The sequence below is a fragment of the Candidozyma duobushaemuli genome (genome assembly GCF_002926085.2).
Source record: "Candidozyma duobushaemuli strain B09383 chromosome Unknown A_B09383, whole genome shotgun sequence".
Classification (NCBI taxonomy): Eukaryota; Fungi; Ascomycota; class Pichiomycetes; order Serinales; family Metschnikowiaceae; genus Candidozyma; species Candidozyma duobushaemuli.
In genome coordinates, this window is record NW_020289901.1 from 2,726,062 (window position 1) to 2,746,467 (window position 20,406).

Below are 20,406 nucleotides of genomic sequence, written 5' to 3' on the forward strand. Positions count from 1 at the left end.
CAATTATCCATTCATTTGAAAACGAAGCCATAGCTGTTTTTTTTTCGATGCCGACTCGTCCGCCAATTGCCCATCGCATCAAGGCTTCCCCGGATTTCGCGAGATTTTCATCTCACTACACCCCATCATGAACTTGTGGCAACGCTGGATGGCGCTTCCAAAGAAGGCACGTTTGTATATCGCCGGCCTGACGTTTGTGTTTGCCCTAGTGGGTGACCACGTGACTTCCCGTGTCAACGAGGAGGTGCATGCCCGGAAAGAGCTCGAGGAGCTGCTCAAGTGAGGAAGAAGGATCCGACGGAAGCGTCCACTTCGTGAGTCGTACAAGAAAAGATAGGCGAGGAGGTTGAAAGTAATGTAAGCGCAAAAGAAGCCAACATTACGCCAAATGTTGGAGTAGCTGGTTTGGATAGTTGCAAGATATTGATCAGCGTCGGTGTAGTGGTTGGACGATTGGGGACGTTAGGAGGTTGTTGATGTTGAGGAGGCTTGAGTGTGAAAATCCTCTTTTATGATGTCACGGCATTGAGAAGATGGCCTCTATGGTGCTGAGGAAGATATGGACCAAATAGTGGTCGACTTCTTTCGAGAATAGAGAATGGAAGCTCAGGGTAGATATCTAGAGCGATTCATGTTCATATAAATGCATTGCTTAGTGACGATGATGTAGAATGCTCTGGAATACGTTGGGTGAGCTTTTGTGAAGCAGTATGGTCCAGTAATCATATTGAAAGCTTTCAAGTCTAGGTCCAAAGCACCAGAGGCATAAAAACAGGCTTTCTGGGGTGTTGTGGGGATATTGTCCAGTCCGGCAATAAAGAAACCGAATTGTGATTCTGAAGGTTGAAAGCGTAGATGTAGTAAGGTAGGTGACTTAGTAGGATAGTGCTAGAGGCAGTGAGCTTTAAGCATCCAGAATCTAAATTCCTCTAATTCAGACACTTTTTTTGCTGTAGCACTCAATAGGCTATCCTAATGCTTTCTTGTTTTTCTACGATGTGTCTCACTTCTCTAATCCACTACAACCCAGTTTTCCAACCCCATTCTCTCAAACCGGAAACCCCATTTTCACCAAATGACATTCTATTTTTTTTTTTTTTTTTCTGTTAATTCTTTTCCAATTTCCACCATCACAACGCTTCCGCCCCGGAGTATCCCAATCGGGCATTCTGCAAGATGATAAGCCCACATGACACATTTGCAACCATTTTACGAATATCCCAACACAGACACCAAAGTGTGACACCTCTTTTTCCAAACTGCCTCTTCTCTTTCAGTTACACCATTCCCAGTAAGTCCAACGGGCTTCCCACCGGCGTGACCCTGTTCTGGTCATCCACCTCACCTTCCTAAATAATTTCACAAACAGAAGGCCCACCAGAAGAACATAAATACGCCCGTTTTTGCCAAAGCAATTTTCTTCTTCTCTACCACATTCTGGCCCACCGTTCTGACCCACCACGTTAGAACCTTTTGTCTTTGATCAATTTATTGCTTCACAGACCACAACTACCAAAGCTACTACAAGTACCACTCAATTAACTGAAAAATGTGTTTCCAGTGTCACGAAATCAACGGCATCTTCTTCCCCGCCGCCGTTTTCAACGCTACTTTTGACGCCTCGGGTTTGATGGAAATCAACCACGGTGCCAACCACACTCTGCTTGAGTGGAAAAAGGGCCAATTCGAACGCTTGAAGGCCTTTATCCGCCAGGCATGTTTTGACGATTCTGCTCGCAGAAACGCCCAGGCTCTTTATGAAACGAAGCTTCAGGAATTCTGCTGCCGCCATTGTCCCTCCTGGGATGAAGAAGTTGAAGAAGTTGAGGAAGTCGTTTCGGAGAGTCTGAAGCAGGATGCTAAGACTGAGGAAGAAAGAATTGAAGAGGAGAAGACTGAAGAGGAAAAGAATGAAGAAAATTCCGATTCTGAGTCTTCCTCTTCTGACGCTTCTTCTGAGTCTTCTGAGGAGGCCCCAGTGGAATCATCCAACAACACTTCCCCAGCTTCCTCCCCAGTATCCAAGGCTGCTGTTTTGGACACCTTCCAAGGTGCCAAGGTTACTGAATTTTTTGAACAGCAATCTGAAGCCTCTGACGCTTTCATCTCGGATGACGAGCTTTTTGAAAGCCTTGAGGAGCTGTACAGCGAGTTCAAGAAGTCCTACACAGCTTCCTCCAAAGCCCCAGTTTCCAATGAAGCCGCTTCTTTTGCTTATTCTCCAAATTCTGGCTCCCTTCCCCTGGGCCACGGATGGCTTTACAACAACGGCATCTACACCATTCCTGAGGAAGACGAACCTGAGGAGATGCCACAAACTGAAAAGTTCAACTGGACTTTGACCACGGCGCCTGGTGCAACTCTGCCCCGCTGTGAGCCAGAGTGTCCAAATCCTGAGGTTTCTGGAGTTCAGAAGCTTTCTGGTGGTGGACATTCTGAGGTTATGGAAGTTTCACAATCTGAGACTTTGCAAGCCAATTTGAACCAGGACTGTTCCCCCAATTCCGGTTCCCAGAAGCCTGATGGTTCTGATCCTTCTCCATCATCGAGTACTCAGGACCTCCCAGCTTCAACCAACCTGGCCTACTGTCTAGAGGACTTCCCATTTTTTAGACACGTTTTGGCCCAGTCGCCCAAGGAAAGCTTTCTTCCTGGCGATTTTTTCAAATTCCGGGAGCTCTGCTACCCGAAGAAGGCTGCCACCTTTTTGCCGGGTGAATGCTTCAGACTTTGGTCGTTGAGGGCCACAAAGAGAGGTCCTAGAAGACTGAGAAGACGTGCTAGAGCTTGAGTTGACCGGCTCGCTCTGCCGAGAGACAAAGGATAAAAAGAAGAAAAAAAAAAAAAAAAAAAAGAAAAAAAAAACCTGTATTATATTAATAAATTAAATTGAAAATTGTGGCGTAGGAGTAGGTGGGAGTGGTTTGCGAGTGTTGATACTACTGGTACATACACAGTGAACAAAGGAAGGTACCTAATTGAACAAATTGATTGTTTTCTTGGGAAAAGCAACTTATTCTATAAAAGCATAACTGGAGCACTTGTTGCAATTTCGGGTTTGTGGTGAAGTTGTATCACGGTTATCAAATAGAATGAGCACCTGACTACTACCAGTGTAAATCTATTAACACAACTCATTCTAGATGCATCTACCATATAAAATACTTTACTGATTTATGGCACAATCTACTGTTTATTTGGTATTGGGCCATTGCTTTGAAGTTATAAATACCCGATCCCTTGGACATCAATAACTCTAACCTATACCACTGATTCAACTTAGACTTCGGGCATATTAATTAATCTATACGTGCTTAGCTTATTACTATCATTCTCTTTTTATCTTCATCACAAGAGCTGTCTCTCCTTGTACTCCTTCTTGATCGAAGAGATAAACTCCAAAAACTTGGCTGGGTTCAGGTCAATGCCTCTCGAGTAGACAAATCTCGAGGCCAAACGGGTGGCAAACAAAGCCTTGAGGTAGGACTCAGGAACACGCTCCAAGATGGCATCCATGCCAATCGACTTGAGCAACAATGGTGGGAGCGAGTCAACCAAAACGGCGTTTCTGAACTCGGCATCGTCGTTCCACAATTCCTGCGAGTTGGCCAACTCGTCACCAAGCTTGTTGATCGCCTGCGAAAGCTTGTCGGACAATTCGGTGATGGGGTTGCCGGTCTCGTGCTTCAACTTCCACAAGGCCTCAAACTCCATCTGGGCATTGTCCACGATCTTGCGCTGCACCTCCTTGACGTAGGCCTCGTAGAACTCGGGCTTGACGCCGGAGGAGTCAATGCACATGTTCTTCAAGAATCCGTTGTCGTCGAAAGAAAGAGCAGCAAGAACCTCCAAGGACGAGGAAGTAACACCACCCTTGTTGGTAGAGGCATCCTTGAAAATCACACAGCCAGCGTTCTCCAAAATGAGCTTGGCAGACTGGGTGATGAAAAGGTTGGCGCCCTCCACAAAGTATGGAATGATGCTCTTGCCGGTCTTCTGGTCAATCAAGGTACGCACATTGTCGGTGTCAATGGCAGCAGGACGACCACCACATGGCACGAACAAGTCCACACCGCTGGTACCGTAGATCTCCTGGATCTTCACGTGGAAGGTGTTACGGAAAGTCACACCAGAACCAATGACAGTACCGTCCGGCAACTGGACGTCGTTCTCTTCCACAAGAACGATGAAACCGGTCTTGGAGAGTTTGGAGCGGTCGTAGTGGTCAATCATCTTACGAGCCTTGGCCAAACGCAAGAGCTCCTGCTTGTCCAAACCGTTAGGGTCGGCAATGACACCAGAACCGTCGACAATTCCAACGTACTTCTCGTCTCTGGAAAGCTTGATCTCGTTGGAACCCAAGTCACCGTCTGGACCACCGGTCTGCACTTTTCTGATGGTGGCATTGTCAATCTCGAGCTTCTCGTAGATCTTGTTCACGTAGGATCTGACCGAAAGAGAGGTCATTCCGTACTCGTCGTGAGGAATACCACCAATCTGCTGAGACTTACCGGTGAAGAAGGACTTCCACCATGGAGCACCTCTGGTACGAGCGTGAAGAGCAGCCCAGTCGACGTATGGAGCAGTACCTTCGTCAGGACCACAGAAGAGAATCTCGGGCTTGTTGTAGAGATCCACAAATGGCTCCTTGGCGCCAGGAATGTGCTGCTTGAGCAACAAGTCGATCATGGCGTCAATGTACTTCTCAAAAGAGGCCTTGGGGTGTCCTGGGCCAAGCCTGGATCGAGCAAAATGACACCCTTGGACCCGCCTTCAGGAATGTCCTTGTTTTTCTTCTGCTGGGTGGCAGCCAAGTTGTAGTTTTCATCAAACAAGTTGCGGACGTTGACATTGTAGGCATCCACGGATCTGGAACGCACCACACGGATACCACCTCTGGAGATGTCTCTGAAACGAATGTGGAATCCTCTGAAGTCCGAGCCCACAATGAAGAACATACCGTATGGGGTCTCGGGGTACTCCGACTGGGGCAAGAAGGATGGGTCCAAACGGAACGAGATGGCCACCTTGGTGGAGGTGTAGAAGTTGGTCTTGAGAATGGACTTGTTGAACATGAAGAGGGCTCTCAAGACGATGGCGTGGTGCTCGTTCTGGCCACACTCTCTGCTCAAAATCTGCTCAAACTCCTCCTCGGTACCGACTGGGGTGATCTGAGAAAGACGCTGGTAAGACAAGGTCTTCTCCATCGACAGTCTGATGTAGTGGACATCGGCAAACTGGCGGTACAACTTGCGGATGATGTCCTTTCTGGTGAAGAACACCTCCTTGATGTAGTCCTGGGTGTAAGTCTCGGAACGCAAACGCTTCTTCAACGAGTTCAACACCTCAGCGTGCTGGATCAGCTTGGAAGGATCAAGCAACTGCGACAACTTGGTGTACTCGGGACCCAAACGGTTCAAAAAGTGGGTCACAAAGATCACACCACACTGCGAGTAGATGGCCTCTTGCAAGGACAACTCGTTCTTGATGAACAAGTCGTGGAAGTAGTTGTGGGGGATACAGTACAACAAGGAGGCCTCCTTGATCACCTGGTAGATCGAGAGGTCGATTGGGGTCTTGCCGGAGTCGTCCACAGTGGCCTTGATGTACATGGAGATGATGGTCACGCCATTGGAGAACTGTTCCACGTACTTTCTGGTGGTGGAGAGCTTGTAGTAGTCGGCGAGGTCGGAAAGAGCCGAGTTGTACGAAGGCGAGGTCTTCTGGCGGTAACCAATCACGACTCTGTATTCTTCAGACTCCTCAATGGGGAAGTGCTGGATCACAGGGCCGGTGGAGCTCACCACCTTCTTGATCACGTCCTGGTAGAGGGTCTTGGTTCTGTCGGAGGCGATTTTCCAGAAAGTCTCGTCGCTGATCTTCTCAATGCTGGTCTCATTGGGGTCGGCATTCTCGTGGGCGTACTTGGTCTTGTAGACAAAGTGGCACTTGACCTGCTGCTTGGCGAAAATGGCAGCGGAGTCCGGGTTAGCGGCGTACTTCTCCGCCACACCGGCCAAGATCGGATCCAGCGAGTACTGGAGGGGTGCCGAGAAGTACTCCAATCTGTAAGCGTCGTTGCCATAGGAGGAGTCAATGTACTTTTCGTCAATGACATCGTCGAAACGACGCTTGTCGAAGCCAGCTCCGTGGAACAGCGTGTCGAAAAACACGGAATGGGAGGCGCCCTCTCTCTTGTATCTGATCAAGGGCTGTTCGCTGACCTTGATGTCGGAGGCAAAGGCCTGGACTTTACAAGAATAAAGCGAATGTATGTGGGAGGCTATGCCCTTTGGGGTTTCCTTGGCAAAGTACACGTCGTCGATTCCGAGGCAGTTGTAGAACCACTTGGCCTCAGACTCGATAAGCGACTCTGGGATGAAACCGGTCAGATCCAAGATATCGAGAACCTGGTCGAACTGATCTTGCTTTCCCAGGAAAGGGGTGTCGATGTAGTCGTTTTTGAACGACGCCACGGACGCAGCGTCGTCGGTTTTGCCGTTGATGGAGAGTCTTGAGATGTCCACGGACATGATGGGGAAATTGTGGGAAATCTGGAAAACTGGGGTGGGAAGCGGTGTATTTATATTACTCGGTCTCGGAGACCCCACAATTCGGGGATGCCGTGCAGCACCGGGACTGGGCAGCACCCTCGGAATGCCATCCAGGCATTGGCACCCCCGGATTACCCCAAGTTTCAGGCGGCCCACAAGCCTCAATGATGGGATTTGTTTTGGGTAACTTTTGTTGTATGGAATTGGAGCTAGAGACTTGGAGCTGGGGTGGCGCGGAGTTCAGGGCCCTCGGAAATCAGCACTAATTAGCCCATCACGAATAAGGTACCCCCGGCAACAGGTACCCCGGAAAAAGGGGACCCCGGCGACATGGCCATGTCGTAAGGGGATCTGCCGGAGTGGGATCCCACGGTGGTCGGTGGGTGGTTTGTTGAGATCCGGTATGGGCTCCCTCGGAAGTCGATCGAAGGAAGAAAATGGCGCCTCGCTTAGGGCATCTCTGAGCGACCCCGAAAGGTCCCACCCTAAACGGCAGGCTGTGGCGAGAAAGAAGCCCCCCAAAAGGAAACCCCCAAAAATGTCGTTCCTTAAACCTCCACGCTATTCTGCAAAATCTTTCGTTTCTTCTTTTCCCCAGAATGTGCCTTGCTGTGGCGCTAGGCGTTCGGCACTACGAGTCCGCACCAGCCGCGCCAAATGCCTCATAGTCCGTGGGGCACAAAAACCACCGTCAGGCATGGCATCAAATTACAAAATATTCATAAAAAGATGATTTTCAAAATGATGGAGCATCAAGGATTTCAATTGTACAAATTTCAAATATCTCCTAATTCTCGCTACCATAGACCCACGGTGCCTGGGCAACTCGCCGCATTCCCATCACGGCAAATGCCTTAGCAAGGTGGCCTGGCATGGCCTGCGCCAGAAGTCTAAATAAAAATAAAACAGGCCGATCCGTCCAAAAGGGCCACCAAAACGGCCATTTTCAAAATGATCGTTTCATCTGGCCCACCCGGCCAAAATGGTAAAATGGCCAAATGGTCATTTTTCTCTTGGCTGAAACACCTGTCATTCACCAGCCTGCCCTGTCGCACCAGCGGTTTCACAAGGCAGGTGAGAATGAGATTATTGTTTACATTCTTGTCGTGAAGCGTCCTTCCCTTACATTTTCTTTTACTTTTGGCTTCCCTTTGGCTTTTGTTCATGGTTTTTTTTTTTTTTTTTTCTTCCCGGGGTTTTTTTGGGGGACCCCTTTAATTTTTTGCGGCAACCGTTGTGCCCCACACTGCGCAGCCAAATCGCCTCGAACTGCTAAACGGCATCGCTCGGAGCTGGTCTCCGCCCCTCAATTGTGCGCTAGAAACGGTCTGGCCGCCGAGGCACCGCTGCGGTTTTCGAGAAAACGGGCAAAGTCGACGGCGGTTTGGAATTTTTCGGTTATATGCAAGAATGGAGATTTTTAAACTTGGAAAATTGCACAAATTGAAAATTTTGGTGTGGTGAAATTTGCTTTGGGCGTTGGGGAGCTTCTGGATGGAGCTTCTGGATTGAGCTTTTGCACTGAGGGCTGAAAAATTGGTACCCGCGGTGGCAGGCCTGGGTCCGATTTTGCAATTTTCAGTCTCTGTTCCTCAGTCTTCTATCTATAAAATCCTATCCTCTCTTTTTTATTTCAAAGCTGATTTTTGTGCTCTTTCAATTCTGTAAAGGTGGCCTTAGGGTCGACGCAGGGTTCTGTTTGGCAGCTGCAATTGCTTAATTTAGGACTCTGGGGTAGTCGCATGTCTCACTTTTGCACCAAACAGGTAAGAGCCGTTTCGAGGGCTTGTGCTTGTGATGAGTTGTTCAGGCCGCTAGATTTTCAGGAGTGTCATTAATGCCTTATGAGATAGACCAGCTTCTCGGCTTCTGGTGAAAATATACTAAGCGGTTTATGTAGGTCTTGAAACTATATAGGTCTTGTTGGGAGGAAGTTATCTAGGGGTAAACAGTTTGGAAAAGTAAAACACGGCGGCAGAGGCAGAGGGTGCTACAAGTGAAACAGGGTAAGGATAGGTCAAAATTAGTGTGGAGCAAATAACTGAGACAATTGAATAAGTCTAAGGCCTCATGGATATTTTACGGATTTTTGCTAGGATGGACATGAATAAGCTGCAAAAGCAAATACTCTATCAAGAGGTCAACTGAATGAGACTTAAGACTTGTGTTGTGCGACGGAATGGAGGACTTCCATGATCGCGATGGTAAATGTAAGATTAATAGCTCGAGGCTTTCCCAACTTGACGGCATATTCGGTTGTCGTTCGTCAGTGACTAAATTCCGACGTCCTCATAAGTGAATGATCGATAAAAAAAAAAAATCAGTCGTTGCGGTGGTTTTGGGTATTGAGCTCGTGGTAACTATTTTAGGTATTTTGAGGACATCGTTCTCCAGCGTGGGTGACGTTTTGGACTCTTTCGCTTGCTTTACCAACTTTTGGGCTTGTAGTTCTGATGATGTTTTGAAAAGGAGTCAAGGCAACAAGCTTGAAAAAGTGCAAGAGAGCTTCAAGCACCCTTTCTGATTCACCTAAATCACCGCCCAATACTTAACCCATGCTCCTCTATGAGAGAATTGTTTGATGGCCAAAACGTAATGTCATGAAAGAAACGTTCTAGCTGCCAAAGCAGTCCTCTTCAACTTGTTCATCGCCATAGGAAAACCCTGTCATTGCTGATTCCTCGTCTGTAGAGGTATCTACTCGTATTGCCATGGCACCATGTGGATGTCACGATGAAACTGAATTTATAATGGAACCACCTAATCACAACTCCACTCTTTCAAGAACACTGGTAGTTCTAATGGGTTCCTCCTTCTTGGGTTGTTCTCATTGGGTCGTTGTGGCTCATTGGGTCGTTTGGGCTCATCGATCAGGTTGGCTTAAACAAGTCTCAGAAACTATACCACTGTTCAAACAAAGACGTTCCCCACTTCTGAGCCTAACCTAGAAACAAAGCACTGTGCTGTCTCGGAAGCTTCGATGCATTGTCTGAAAACTGCAGCATGCGTTGCGGCTGATCGGGTTCACGATTCCATAAGGTCGTACAAAGCAAGCAGTCAGCCTACTTACTTTTGGTATGCCCGGGTTACGTCAGAAAGATCTTTATTTCAGGTAATTTGAACTACACTATTTTTGAGCCTACTGGCAATGTGAACTACACTGGTGTCCATGAATAATCAGACTTCATCGAGTGGTAGAGCCTATATCGAGTCACCATCCCCAGTTCCTTCACGACGTACAACTTCAGTCGACCTACTTTTTTGATCTTTCTCTTCAAAGTTTGCATAATCACATATACATTGATATTCTGGCCTGGGTTGGGGACCACTGAGCCTCCAGAACGGCTCATATCGGACAACTCATGGTGCCCATTGCCTTGAGGTAAAGAGCTGCTTCATACTTCTCGTGTCTCTCCTGAAAAGCAGCTTCAAGGTCCTCGAGGCACTGAAGCGTCTCCTTCTCTAGCTCGTCAAAACAAGAATTCTCCGCAAGTCCTTCCTTTGGGACCTCTGTAGAAGAGCCACTGGGCAAGTTGTTGAGGGGCTTCTCAATAAACTTCAGGGAGCCGACGCTCTTCACTGCTTTCAATGACTTAGAGTCCATTTTGGATTCACTTGGGGTATTGGCACTGGCTGCTTCTGTGAATGTCTGCTTCACGTAGTCTTGACTGATTCCCTCAGTTTCGGTGATCGTGGCCAGGGGGGCACATTTGAGGGCTGAAGATGGAGAATGGTACAACATTATGATGGAGCTTCAAATATGGGAGAATTCTGGATTACGAGTGTTTCGATGGTTTGGTGTTCTCACTTTCACAAAAGCGAAGAAGCATGGGATGTCCGAAGTCCATCGGTTCTACCGCTGTTCAGAGGTACTCCTTTTAGCCAATGGATTTTTGTAGTAGTTTTGATCGAAGTTCAAGAGAGTTTTACTAGAATGGCCCTAGCAGTAGTTGCTAAGCTCATTGTAAGGACCGCCGTACGATGACGCTACTCCTACAGAAGTATCAATGTGTCTGAGTCTTTGAACAGAGGCAAAGAGACCATTGGAGACATAGAAATAACAACTTTCCCTACGTAGAGTTTAGGCACAACCCAATTGGCTTTGGCGATACAGATAATACACTGATTATTGATAACCCTTTTCCCATGACAAGTGAAATTGTTTCAAACCTACCAGCCCTCATTCTACGTACCATCAATGCTCTTCCTCCTTACCCACTGCACCTTCCTCAAATCCCACCCTGCTGGGGTCATGACCTTCCACTTGATTATCGAACCCACACTGCTGTTCTTCCATTTTCACCCACCCATCGAAGCCAATTGAGTCATCCATTTCGCGAAACAGCCCCAAAAGAAATCCACCATCGAACCCAGGTCACACCAGTAAATTCCTAAAAGGAAAGTATAGTAGATGTGTGACGCTGGTGCTCGAGTTCGCGAGCTTTTATTATCACCAAGCCTCGGACCATGCGCCGGCCATGCATGAAACTCGCACAAACGAAGCTGCACGACGCAGGGTCTCCATCGATTTGCAGCCATTCTATTTCCACAAAACAACCCTTTATGGGTGTCAAAATGGTCCTCAAAGGACGTAAAGTCCACTATTTAAGCAGCTATAAGACGCTCAACCCAATTGGGGAAAAGACGACCCAATACGGCAGCCTCACAACCTCCCTCCTCCAGAAATAATATCGATACTCGCATAAAAAATAAACCCGTCAAGCTGTCATCGCTGTCACAAACAGAGGTCATCCAAAAACTTCTTCCTGGCCTTCTGGACAGTCCCTCCGTCCTCTGGAACATAAATACCCGCCCTTTCTCCCTCCCTCCAGTTTTCTTCTCCATCACTTTATCACATCTTTTTCCTTCAGCCATCTACTGAACGACAAAGAACTTCAAGTGCCTACTACCACCACAGCAAACTTACTCGACTGCCATCTACTCAGTCCTAAAGCAATGTCTTACAACGTTCCATTTGTCTCCGAGACAATCCTAGGCTCGTGCCTCACCGAAGACGACGGTTTTGCCGTTCCTTCTTCGACGCACTTCGACAAGGTCGATTTCGAAATCGGCATGGACGAAGCCAGAGTGCAGCCTCCTGCTCCCACGAAGCCATGCCTTTTTTTCCAGAGCATCCAGGAGTTCCACAACTTTGCCAGGCTCAACCCTCCCATGTCGGTTGGCGAGAATATCAGCATCATTGCTGTGATTTTGCAGCCCACTTCCCCGGGCTTTTTCAAGCTCCACGCTCAGCCTACCGAGGTTCTTGTGCCCGCTGGCTTGAGTATGTTCCTCAACGGCTACCCATATGCCAATATTTTTGATCCTTTTGTGTTCTGTGGCGGTGATTCCGGACTCCCCAAGGAATTTCCCCAAGCTGCTCCCCAACCAGCTCAATCAGCTCCCCAACCAGCTCCCCAGCCTGCTCAGGCTGCTCCACAAACACAAAATGCTCCAAAGAGCGCCTCTCTGAACGTTCCTCCTCAGGATTCCTCGAGAGACGCTCCCCTGAAGACTTCTGAAAATCCCCAGCAGAAGTCTTCCCAGGCCACCCAGATTTCCCAGGAATTGATCAAATTCCACGGTCCCTGGAACTTCTCCATTACTTCCCGCTCTGGCTCCCGAGACGCCGAGCCCAAAGAAGTCCATCCTGCTGTTCCTCAGCCTTCCAAGAGAGCTTTGAAACAGAGAGCCAAGAGAAGAGCCAGACAGGAAATCAAGAAGCAGCGCCACAGAGCCCACAACAAGAAGCCGATCAGGAAGGCGCAAAAGGAGGCGATGATGGCTGAGGCAGCAAAGCTTAAGGCTGCCAGAAAGGAAGCTGCAAGAAGGAGAGCACAACAGGAAACTGCAAATGCTTCTCAGGTATGCTTCTCCCATTACCACCACTCCAAGAGACTAGCAAGTTTCTTCGAGTATCTTCCCCTTTTCCTCGAGGAAAGGCACTACAGGCGTCTGGCGGCACTTCTTCCCTGTGCACCCAGTAACGAGCTTCCGCTTTTGGAGGTTCCAGCCTGCCTTTTTTCCATTTGTGCTGGCGAAACACCTGTTTCTTCTCCCTCGCCAAAGCCTTCTGCGTGGTGTGGTTTGCTCAAGACCCGCAGAAAGACAAAGTCCAAGAAGGCTCGACCAAACAGACGCTCGAGAAAGAGCTGGGTCTGAGCCTGTGGCAGCCAGAGCTGACTGGTTAGAGAGACCAAGGAACGACGCCTCTCGCCCCCTCAGCACCGTTCCTTGGAATTTGTTTGATTTGTATTTTGAAATAAAAAAAAAAAAAAAAAAAAAAATGAGGAAGTAGTAGTAGTAGGTGGTGTTGATAAGTGAGCGTGGTGGGTGTTGAGGATGTGCACTAGTGGGTCATCCGAATCATTCATTGACTGGAGAACTATCATAGTGGTTTGCTTTGTGGTATGATTTCATGGCTTTTTAGGTTTCATATTCTGTTGAGCGAAAGATGACTGGCTGAATTGCCGACTTGTGGGTAGATTATGGAGAACCATTGTAACGGATGAAACTAGCACTATGATGAAACTAGCACTATGATGAAACTAGCACTATGATGAAACTAGCACTATAATAAAACTCCAGGATAAGTCGTTTATGCTTACCATCGCTCCTCCCACGAAATGCAATTAAAGGTCTATACAATCTAGATAACTTTGATATCGAGTGCTTTATCGGACATCGGATTAATATGCTCTATGACCGAACAACCCAAGAAAACACATCTAACCCTCCCCTATTTAACATTGTTACTTTCAAGAAAGAAGTGCTTCTGACGATGTTGATCAGAAGTGACCAATTGACCACTACTGATACCTTGATGATAACAGTCTGTGAGGTATGCAACCCCTGTTCTAAAAAACGACCCCTCGCTCAATTGGCAACAAAAGTCAGAAAATTGGTCCAACACTATAATTATTTTTTTAAATAACTGTACATTAAAAAGGAAACTCCCTTGCAAAGGCGAAATCACATACCTCACCAAACGCGAAGGCTCGGTTGCAACTTTTCAGAATACTACTCTACCATAAAACACCCACCCAACCCCAGACCAAACAAAAATTCCAAAACTTTCCACTCCTCCAAAACACCAGAATACACCCCAAAACAAAATTCAAAAACCCCCTCCCAACAGTAATCCCCAATCCACCTCCGAACCCTCCGTGTAGGAATATCACCACTCAACTCGCGACACCAACTACTCCATCTTTATGATCAGCGCAGTTTTCATATTCAACGCCAAGGGCGACGTGGTCATGGCGCGTCTTCTAAAAGACGGCGTTCGCCAGCTGGTTCTGGATGTGTTTCGGATCCAGGTCATCAACCAGACTTCCAGAGCAGGAACATCCAAAGACGTCAGATCGCCTGTTTTGACCTTGGGCAGCACCTCCTTCTTGCACACGCGTGTGGGCACCATGTGGCTTGTGGCGGTGACGCGTCTGAACCAGGACCTGCTGGTGGTGTTTGAGTTTTTGTTCACTTTTGCGGCTTTGCTTAAGCACTTTTTCCTAAAGGACCCGCTGGCGCCATTGAAGGAGGACGCTGTCACAGGCAACTTCTGCTCGATCTACGAAATGCTCGGCGAAATGCTCCCTTTCGGTTATCCCACCAACATGGAGCCCACGTACTTGGCGCTGGTGATTCCGGGACTTCCACAGCAAAAGACAGGGTTTGACTTCCACGCGTCTCTCTTGAAGCCGGGCAACGATAAGGCCGAGAAAGCCGCCGCTACTGCCATGGACCACAGCTACGACTCCCGCATGGTGCTGTGGCGAGAGCCGGGCATCAAGTACCGCCGAAACGAGATATTCCTCAATGTGGATGAAAAAGTGCATGTTACGTTGGACAGCCACGGCCGTTGTCTTCGTTCTTACATTGACGGTGAAATCACGCTCAAAACGCATCTTCTGGGCATGCCGGTGTGCCGCTTTGGCTTTGCTGACGAACGCTCCGATACCGGTCTCCTTGACAAAATCAGCCTTGACGACTTCAAGTTCCACAAGTGCGTCGACTTGGCCAAATACGACACCGACCAGGTTATCCGCTTCGTGCCGCCGGACGGTGCTTTCCAGCTCATGCTGTACCATGTGAGCAACAAGTTTATGCTTCCATTCAAGGTGATCCCGAAAACCAGCATACAGGGGGACAAGATGACCATCAGGATCAGCTTGCGGTCCACCTACGAGTCCACCATCGCTGCTTCAGGCGTGACGCTCACCATCCCTACCCCAAAGACGTTGTCAAAAACAATATCACCTGCTCCAACGGAAAGGCCAAATACAACCCAGCCGAAAACTCCATCTCGTGGAAATTCAATAAAATTTACGGCGAGCTGGAACACTCGCTTACGGCTGAACTCAGGCTTTCGGAGGATGACGGGTTTTCCCAGAAACACGCTGTCGCCAAGAGCCCTTTGAACCTAGAGTTTTCCATGGACATGTACAGCGCCTCCGGCCTTCTGGTGAAGTTCTTGAAGGTTGTGGAAAAGAACAATTACAGAACCGTCAAGTGGATCAAGTATACCACCACGGCGGGTTCCTACGAAATCAGACCGTAAGAGCCTTCCTAGAGCTTTAGGGTCTTTGGGTCAAAAAGTATAAGGTGTTCAATACCTCATTTTTGGGCTTTGGACTACATCTGACATTCGGAATTGACATTTACATCAAGACAATTCACCTAGGTTGGTGCTGACCAGTCCAACCTAGAGTTTTCTACTACAGGGCAAAAAGGCCAAAATTGACATTGCAACGGATTTCATGATTCCTTATATCGGAGCTTTTGATTGAGCTCCACCCCACGCCTCGTCCCACCAAAAATCGGCGAATCCGGTGCTTCAGCTTATCAGTGCTCCGGGTCCTACACTGCGAAACAGGATGCGAAAACATCACCATCTCAAAATTTTACTCCCCACGTTTCTTCAGTCTCAACACACCAACACCCACACACCATGAGAGACCTTCTAGTGTTCGGCGGAAGCTCCGTACCGGCTCTTGCTAAGGCTATTTGCAGAAATTTGACCATCGTTCCCGGTGAGGTCGACTCCAAGAAGTTCTCAAATGGAGAAACCTCCATTACCGTGAAGGACTCGGTCCGTGAAAAGGACGTCTTCATTGTTCAGAGCGGCTGTGGAGAAGTCAATGACAACTTCATTGAGCTCTTGATTTTGATCTCAGCTTGCAAAACAGCAAGTGCTAAGAGAGTTACCGCGGTGTTGCCGTTCTTCCCATACTCAAGGCAACCGGAGAATCCTAAAGTGCTGATGGGTGGTGACAGCGCCATCGCCGACGAAGAGGAGATTTCATTACCCAAGCCTGCCTTGAGACCACGTGCTATTCTGACAAACGCAGCTGCTACGAACCTTTTAGGTGCCGTGGATGGCTACGGTAAGGACGATAGTGGTTACAAACAATGGGTCAGCCCCAACGGAACCCTCATAGCCAACTTGCTTATGAACGCTGGTGCCGACCGATGCATGACGATGGACTTGCACGATCCCCAATTCCAGGGTTTCTTTGATATCCTGGTTGACAACCTTTACCTGATGCCTTTATTCAAGCGCTACATCATAGACTACGTTCCCAATTACAAAGATTGCGTGATTGTTTCACCAGACAGTGGAGGAGCCAAGAGAGCCACTGCCATTGCAGACGCCTTGGGTTGTCGGTTTGCATTGATCCACAAGGAGAGAAGAACAAAGGTGACTCCTGTCACCATCGGCTCCCCTATCCTTTCTACATCGGTGTCTATGAATTCCTCAATTTCTACAACCACTCAGGTCAACAGTTCCATGCTCGTGGGTGATGTCAAGGACAAGGTTTGTGTGCTTATTGACGATCTTGCCGACACCTGTAACACCATCACCAGAGCAGCCAAGCTCTTGAAGGAGACTGGCGCTTCATACATCTACTGCTTGGTCACACACGCCATTTTCAGTGGGGACGGTCTTGAAAAGATTGAAGCCTCTGATATTGACAAGCTTATTACTACAAACAGTCTGCCCCAATTGGATCACATGAACGAGCTTGGCTCCGACAGATTTGAGGTGCTTGATGTGTCTCGTATCTTTGCCGAGGCCATCAGAAGAATCCACAATGGTGAGTCTGTGTCCATGCTTTTCGATCATGGTTGGTAAATTTATTAGTCTATTGCATGCCCTGAAGCTCCGCCCTTGCCTTTTTGTTGTGACCCTTTTTCCGGTTATGATTAGCCCTGCTACTCTTCTGGCGCTCGTTGCGAGCTTGGGTCTTTTTCTGATCGCCAGCCGATTTGGACGTTTCCTGTTTGGGTTGCTGGTGCTGGCGATTGGCAACTTTTTTGTTGGAGAAGTGAGCTGCGAAGCGCTCCTCAAGCAATCTAAAACGTTTGGGCGACTTGGAGAGCATCTTGAACCAGCCCTCGATTTGCTCGTCGCTCCATTTAGAGACACGCTTGATCTCATCCCGCAACTTGGTCTTCCGCCCGCTCTTGTCGAATGCGGATTCGCCGTTGCTTCGGAAATATCCAAATAGATTGAGCTCTGTTTTCTCGAGCTCATTAGCAACGACATCTGTTGGTGTAGACTCTCTTTTGGATGCACTGTCATCCTCAAACACAGCCAAACGCGCCTTCTCCTTGTTTTTGGGCTTTTGTTCCAATTCTTCAAATGCAGCACCGGAGGTGTGTTCCTGGTCGTCGTAGGTGTCGTCACGTTCGTCCTCGTCGTCCTCGTAGAGCAATTTGAGAGCTGCCGAAAGTGTACGCTTTTTGATCTCTTCTTCACTGACAGGTTGCTTTTTCTTCTCGACTCGGGTGGTCGTTTCGTTGTCGTTGAGCTTGAAACGCTCCATGCCTCTCTGAAGTTCTTCAGCCGAAACTTTCACCTCCTCCTTCTTCGGTTGTTCGAGCTCTTCTGGAATCGTCTCGATCATCAGCGGATCGTCAAGCAACAACGAGGTGACTTTCTCGGCGTTTCTGTCGTTTTGTAGCAACACCACTCTGGCCTTTGCGGGCGACAACGACGGGAACATGTCGGTCAAAAACTCAACATCCTTTTCGTCCACCGGCTCTTCGGGTTCTCCAAACAGAAGCGTACGCAAAAACGGTAGTTTCTCCTCGAGACCAGGGTTCAACTTTTTATACGAGTCCAGGATGATTATTGAGCTCAAAAGCGGACAGATGCCCATCGTGGCTGCGCTGTTGACTCCCAAAGTAGAAATAAGCGTTGCCAACTTGGACACAGACAACGCTAGCACACTGATCACCATGCAATTTTTAACTGTTTCAGCGTGGACGCTCCGGCCGCCCGAATAGAGCCTTTCAAGCGTTTCGATCCATTCAGGCGCCACAAACGACTCGGCAAACGCTAGGGCGCTGGACAGAGAGGTGAAGTTGCGGTTTTTGTCTTTGGCCAACACCTTGCCCCTTTTCGAGCCTCCAGAAAGCAGAAACGTCTGTGCTTTTGGCGACGCGTGCTGCCCCAAAAGCAAAAAAAGAATCTGCTGGGCCGTGCCGTCAAACGCTCCCTCTATGATTTGAGCCTCAATGGCAGCTCGAAGAGCAGGAACCAGTGAAATGTTGCTTGACTTGCGATTATCGTTGAGCGGCAGCTTGAACGTTCCGTCAAGAAGCGTCCTCACTATCGAGGCGTTCTTCTCCACGTAAACCACCACAAAATGCCATAGACTCTGTCCTGTGATGCCTAGCTTGACTATGCTGTGAGCACGAACCACCGAAAGCACGTATGCCCGGAGCGTGGCTGTGTTGGTCTTGATGTCGGGGTTTATGGCGCCCAAGGAGAAGATTCTGGTCAGCTCCTCGGCGGTTTCTTCAAGAAAGCTCTTGAGGAACTGCTGCAACTGCTGCTGAGACTTGACGCTCAAAGCGACATCGTCGTTCAACAAAAGCTGGAAAAGCTGGATGTAGCCTTCGAGCAAGTGCACCCAGATCACAGGGTCTTTGTCAATGAGAGACAGTCGAAGCTTGAAGGGAGGGTACGCCGGAATCGGCACCGCTACTTGGTTCTCCATGAGTAGTTGAGAATCAGGCACACTGCGATGGAGATGTGGATGGGGTGGCGACAGTGATGGATTTTGAAATTTTTGATTTTTTAGTTTTACCGCTTTATCGCTTGTAAAGGTTCTTTAGTGGAGATGTTTTGGATTTGGGTATGGCGGTTGCTGGTGGTTGGTTGGTTGCTCATGAGCAATGGGTGGTAGGTGAGTCAATCAATAGTACACAAACTTGGGGATGGTGAAGAGGAATGACAAAATATCGATGTATTTTTAAAAGGAAATGAATAATTTATGAAAAAAATGGTGAAGTTAGTAGGAAAAGGATGGCTGTTCGTGGTGATGTGACATCCTATGTTAGGCTGCTCGGGTGCATCCATAGTAAACGACTAACACTTACGTATGACTTCTTTAACTTCTAAACTAAGGGAACCAAGAGCCCTTAAATACTTGCACATAGATGGAGCTTGGTGTGATCTGGTTTTACGTTAACAGAAAATCACCTAAAGCGGTTCTCTCGTCTGGTATCTGAGAGACCGTGAATTTCCTGTTATACCGTGCATCACCTAGTGTCATTCCATCCAATGAGGGAGCTATCTTTAGCAGGAAACCTCCTTATCTATTTTTGATAACTAATACGCTTGATGTTAGGCGTGTATCCATAGTTCCTAATGTGTTCCTAACAACCTACGTAGAGATTGAGAAGCGACCACTAACTAGCGACATGACTTTAACGATTTGGCTTGATTCTTTTCCGCAAGTACATAGAAGCTAAAAGCTGCCTGCTCGCCAATTGAGCATTTTAAGCTAGTGCCCGTAAGTAGTAGCTCGATTGTGCGTCCAGGGCTTTTCTTTCAGCGTTGACTTTTCAAAGACGTCAACGGGACACCAAATGTGGAATTGTACCCTCTTTTAATTTAAAACTCAGGCTTTTTTTGTGACTCAATGGATGGGCCTTGTACTTTTTGTGCCTAGCGAAACTCCACCTTAACATAAAGCTTCAAAAGAGAAACGCATGAACTCTAGTAGAATGTCAGTCGATGCAATACAATAAAGCTCCTTTTTTTTTTTCACCATCATTCAATTAAGTGGACACCAGATACAATACCTCCCAACAAAACTTATAGAGTTCTAAGACCCACGTAGTAAACCGCTTAATATATTTTCACAAGAAGCTGAGTGATACCTGAGACCACGACTTTCATGTCAAAGTATAACCCAAGCCAAAAAAGTCTCTAAGCCGCTGCCGAATTTTCAATCGTTCAGATCAGTTTATTTTGTCCTCCTTTCGGATCAACCACAGCTGAATAACGATCCATTGCTTGAACCGTGGGATTCTGAAGTTGATCGTTCAATCCAAATCTTTTTCGGAGCGAATACGTTCACAGAATTGTCTTGACAAAAAGAATCAATCTCTTCAAGTTCAAATACGTGTCAGCTGGCGCCAACATATTTCTTAGAGACATAGGCCTCAGGGAGTGCAATTTGTGTCATTGTATAGATGTCCTGATGCTAAATCAATATAGTTCTTCTAAATCGGTCAATTGAGAAGAAGGCAGTTAATAGCCCACAATCAACAGTAACTGAAGCTTGGCGATAGGTTTATCAGAAAAAGCTACCAGCCCTGGCCTTTCTAATGACTTTTTCTTCTTCTTCAAACTTTTCTTTCCTTTTCCTCCTTAACCTCTCCCCAATAACCAACGGATAACCAACGGATACAAGCCTCCTCGTTCCACTTTCCCCAAACTGCCTCCGCAACCCTGAACAACAGTCAACCTACGACTACCAGTTACCTTTTTCATTATATTTATTTTTTTCTATTTTTTATAATAAATTTTTTTCTTCTTTTTCTTTTATACTGC

At 47.7% G+C, this 20,406-nt stretch overlaps 7 protein-coding genes across 7 annotated transcripts; 4 read left to right on the forward strand and 3 right to left on the reverse strand. All coding sequences in view use genetic code 12, as the record gives it.

The window, feature by feature from the left end:
- Positions 1-1,549: 1,549 nt before the first annotated feature.
- CXQ87_001236 (uncharacterized protein) lies at positions 1,550-2,791 on the forward strand (the record flags this gene model as incomplete). Its single annotated transcript, XM_025479783.1, has 1 exon — positions 1,550-2,791. The coding sequence occupies one exon, from the start codon at positions 1,550-1,552 to the stop codon at positions 2,789-2,791; it is 1,242 nt and encodes a 413-aa protein (XP_025339256.1).
- Positions 2,792-3,348: 557 nt separating this feature from the next.
- GDH2 (glutamate dehydrogenase (NAD(+))) lies at positions 3,349-6,533 on the reverse strand (the record flags this gene model as incomplete). The annotated part of the gene is made up of 2 exons (XM_025479784.1): positions 3,349-4,716; positions 4,758-6,533. 2 exons carry the CDS (start codon positions 6,531-6,533, stop codon positions 3,349-3,351), a joined length of 3,144 nt encoding a protein of 1,047 aa, XP_025339257.1.
- A 3,367-nt stretch (positions 6,534-9,900) lies between these two features.
- Positions 9,901-10,296, reverse strand: CXQ87_001238 (uncharacterized protein; the record flags this gene model as incomplete). Its single annotated transcript, XM_025479785.1, has 1 exon — positions 9,901-10,296. The coding sequence occupies one exon, from the start codon at positions 10,294-10,296 to the stop codon at positions 9,901-9,903; it is 396 nt and encodes a 131-aa protein (XP_025339258.1).
- Positions 10,297-11,510: 1,214 nt separating this feature from the next.
- On the forward strand, positions 11,511-12,716 carry CXQ87_001239 (uncharacterized protein; the record flags this gene model as incomplete). Its single annotated transcript, XM_025479786.1, has 1 exon — positions 11,511-12,716. The coding sequence occupies one exon, from the start codon at positions 11,511-11,513 to the stop codon at positions 12,714-12,716; it is 1,206 nt and encodes a 401-aa protein (XP_025339259.1).
- A 1,052-nt stretch (positions 12,717-13,768) lies between these two features.
- Positions 13,769-15,114, forward strand: APM4 (Apm4p; the record flags this gene model as incomplete). Its single annotated transcript, XM_025479787.1, has 2 exons — positions 13,769-14,742; positions 14,763-15,114. The coding sequence occupies 2 exons, from the start codon at positions 13,769-13,771 to the stop codon at positions 15,112-15,114; spliced, it is 1,326 nt and encodes a 441-aa protein (XP_025339260.1).
- Positions 15,115-15,504: 390 nt separating this feature from the next.
- PRS5 (ribose phosphate diphosphokinase subunit) lies at positions 15,505-16,689 on the forward strand (the record flags this gene model as incomplete). The annotated part of the gene is made up of 1 exon (XM_025479788.1): positions 15,505-16,689. The coding sequence occupies one exon, from the start codon at positions 15,505-15,507 to the stop codon at positions 16,687-16,689; it is 1,185 nt and encodes a 394-aa protein (XP_025339261.1).
- Positions 16,690-16,769: 80 nt separating this feature from the next.
- Positions 16,770-18,562, reverse strand: CXQ87_001242 (uncharacterized protein; the record flags this gene model as incomplete). The annotated part of the gene is made up of 2 exons (XM_025479789.1): positions 16,770-16,794; positions 16,830-18,562. The coding sequence occupies 2 exons, from the start codon at positions 18,560-18,562 to the stop codon at positions 16,770-16,772; spliced, it is 1,758 nt and encodes a 585-aa protein (XP_025339262.1).
- Positions 18,563-20,406: the final 1,844 nt, after the last annotated feature.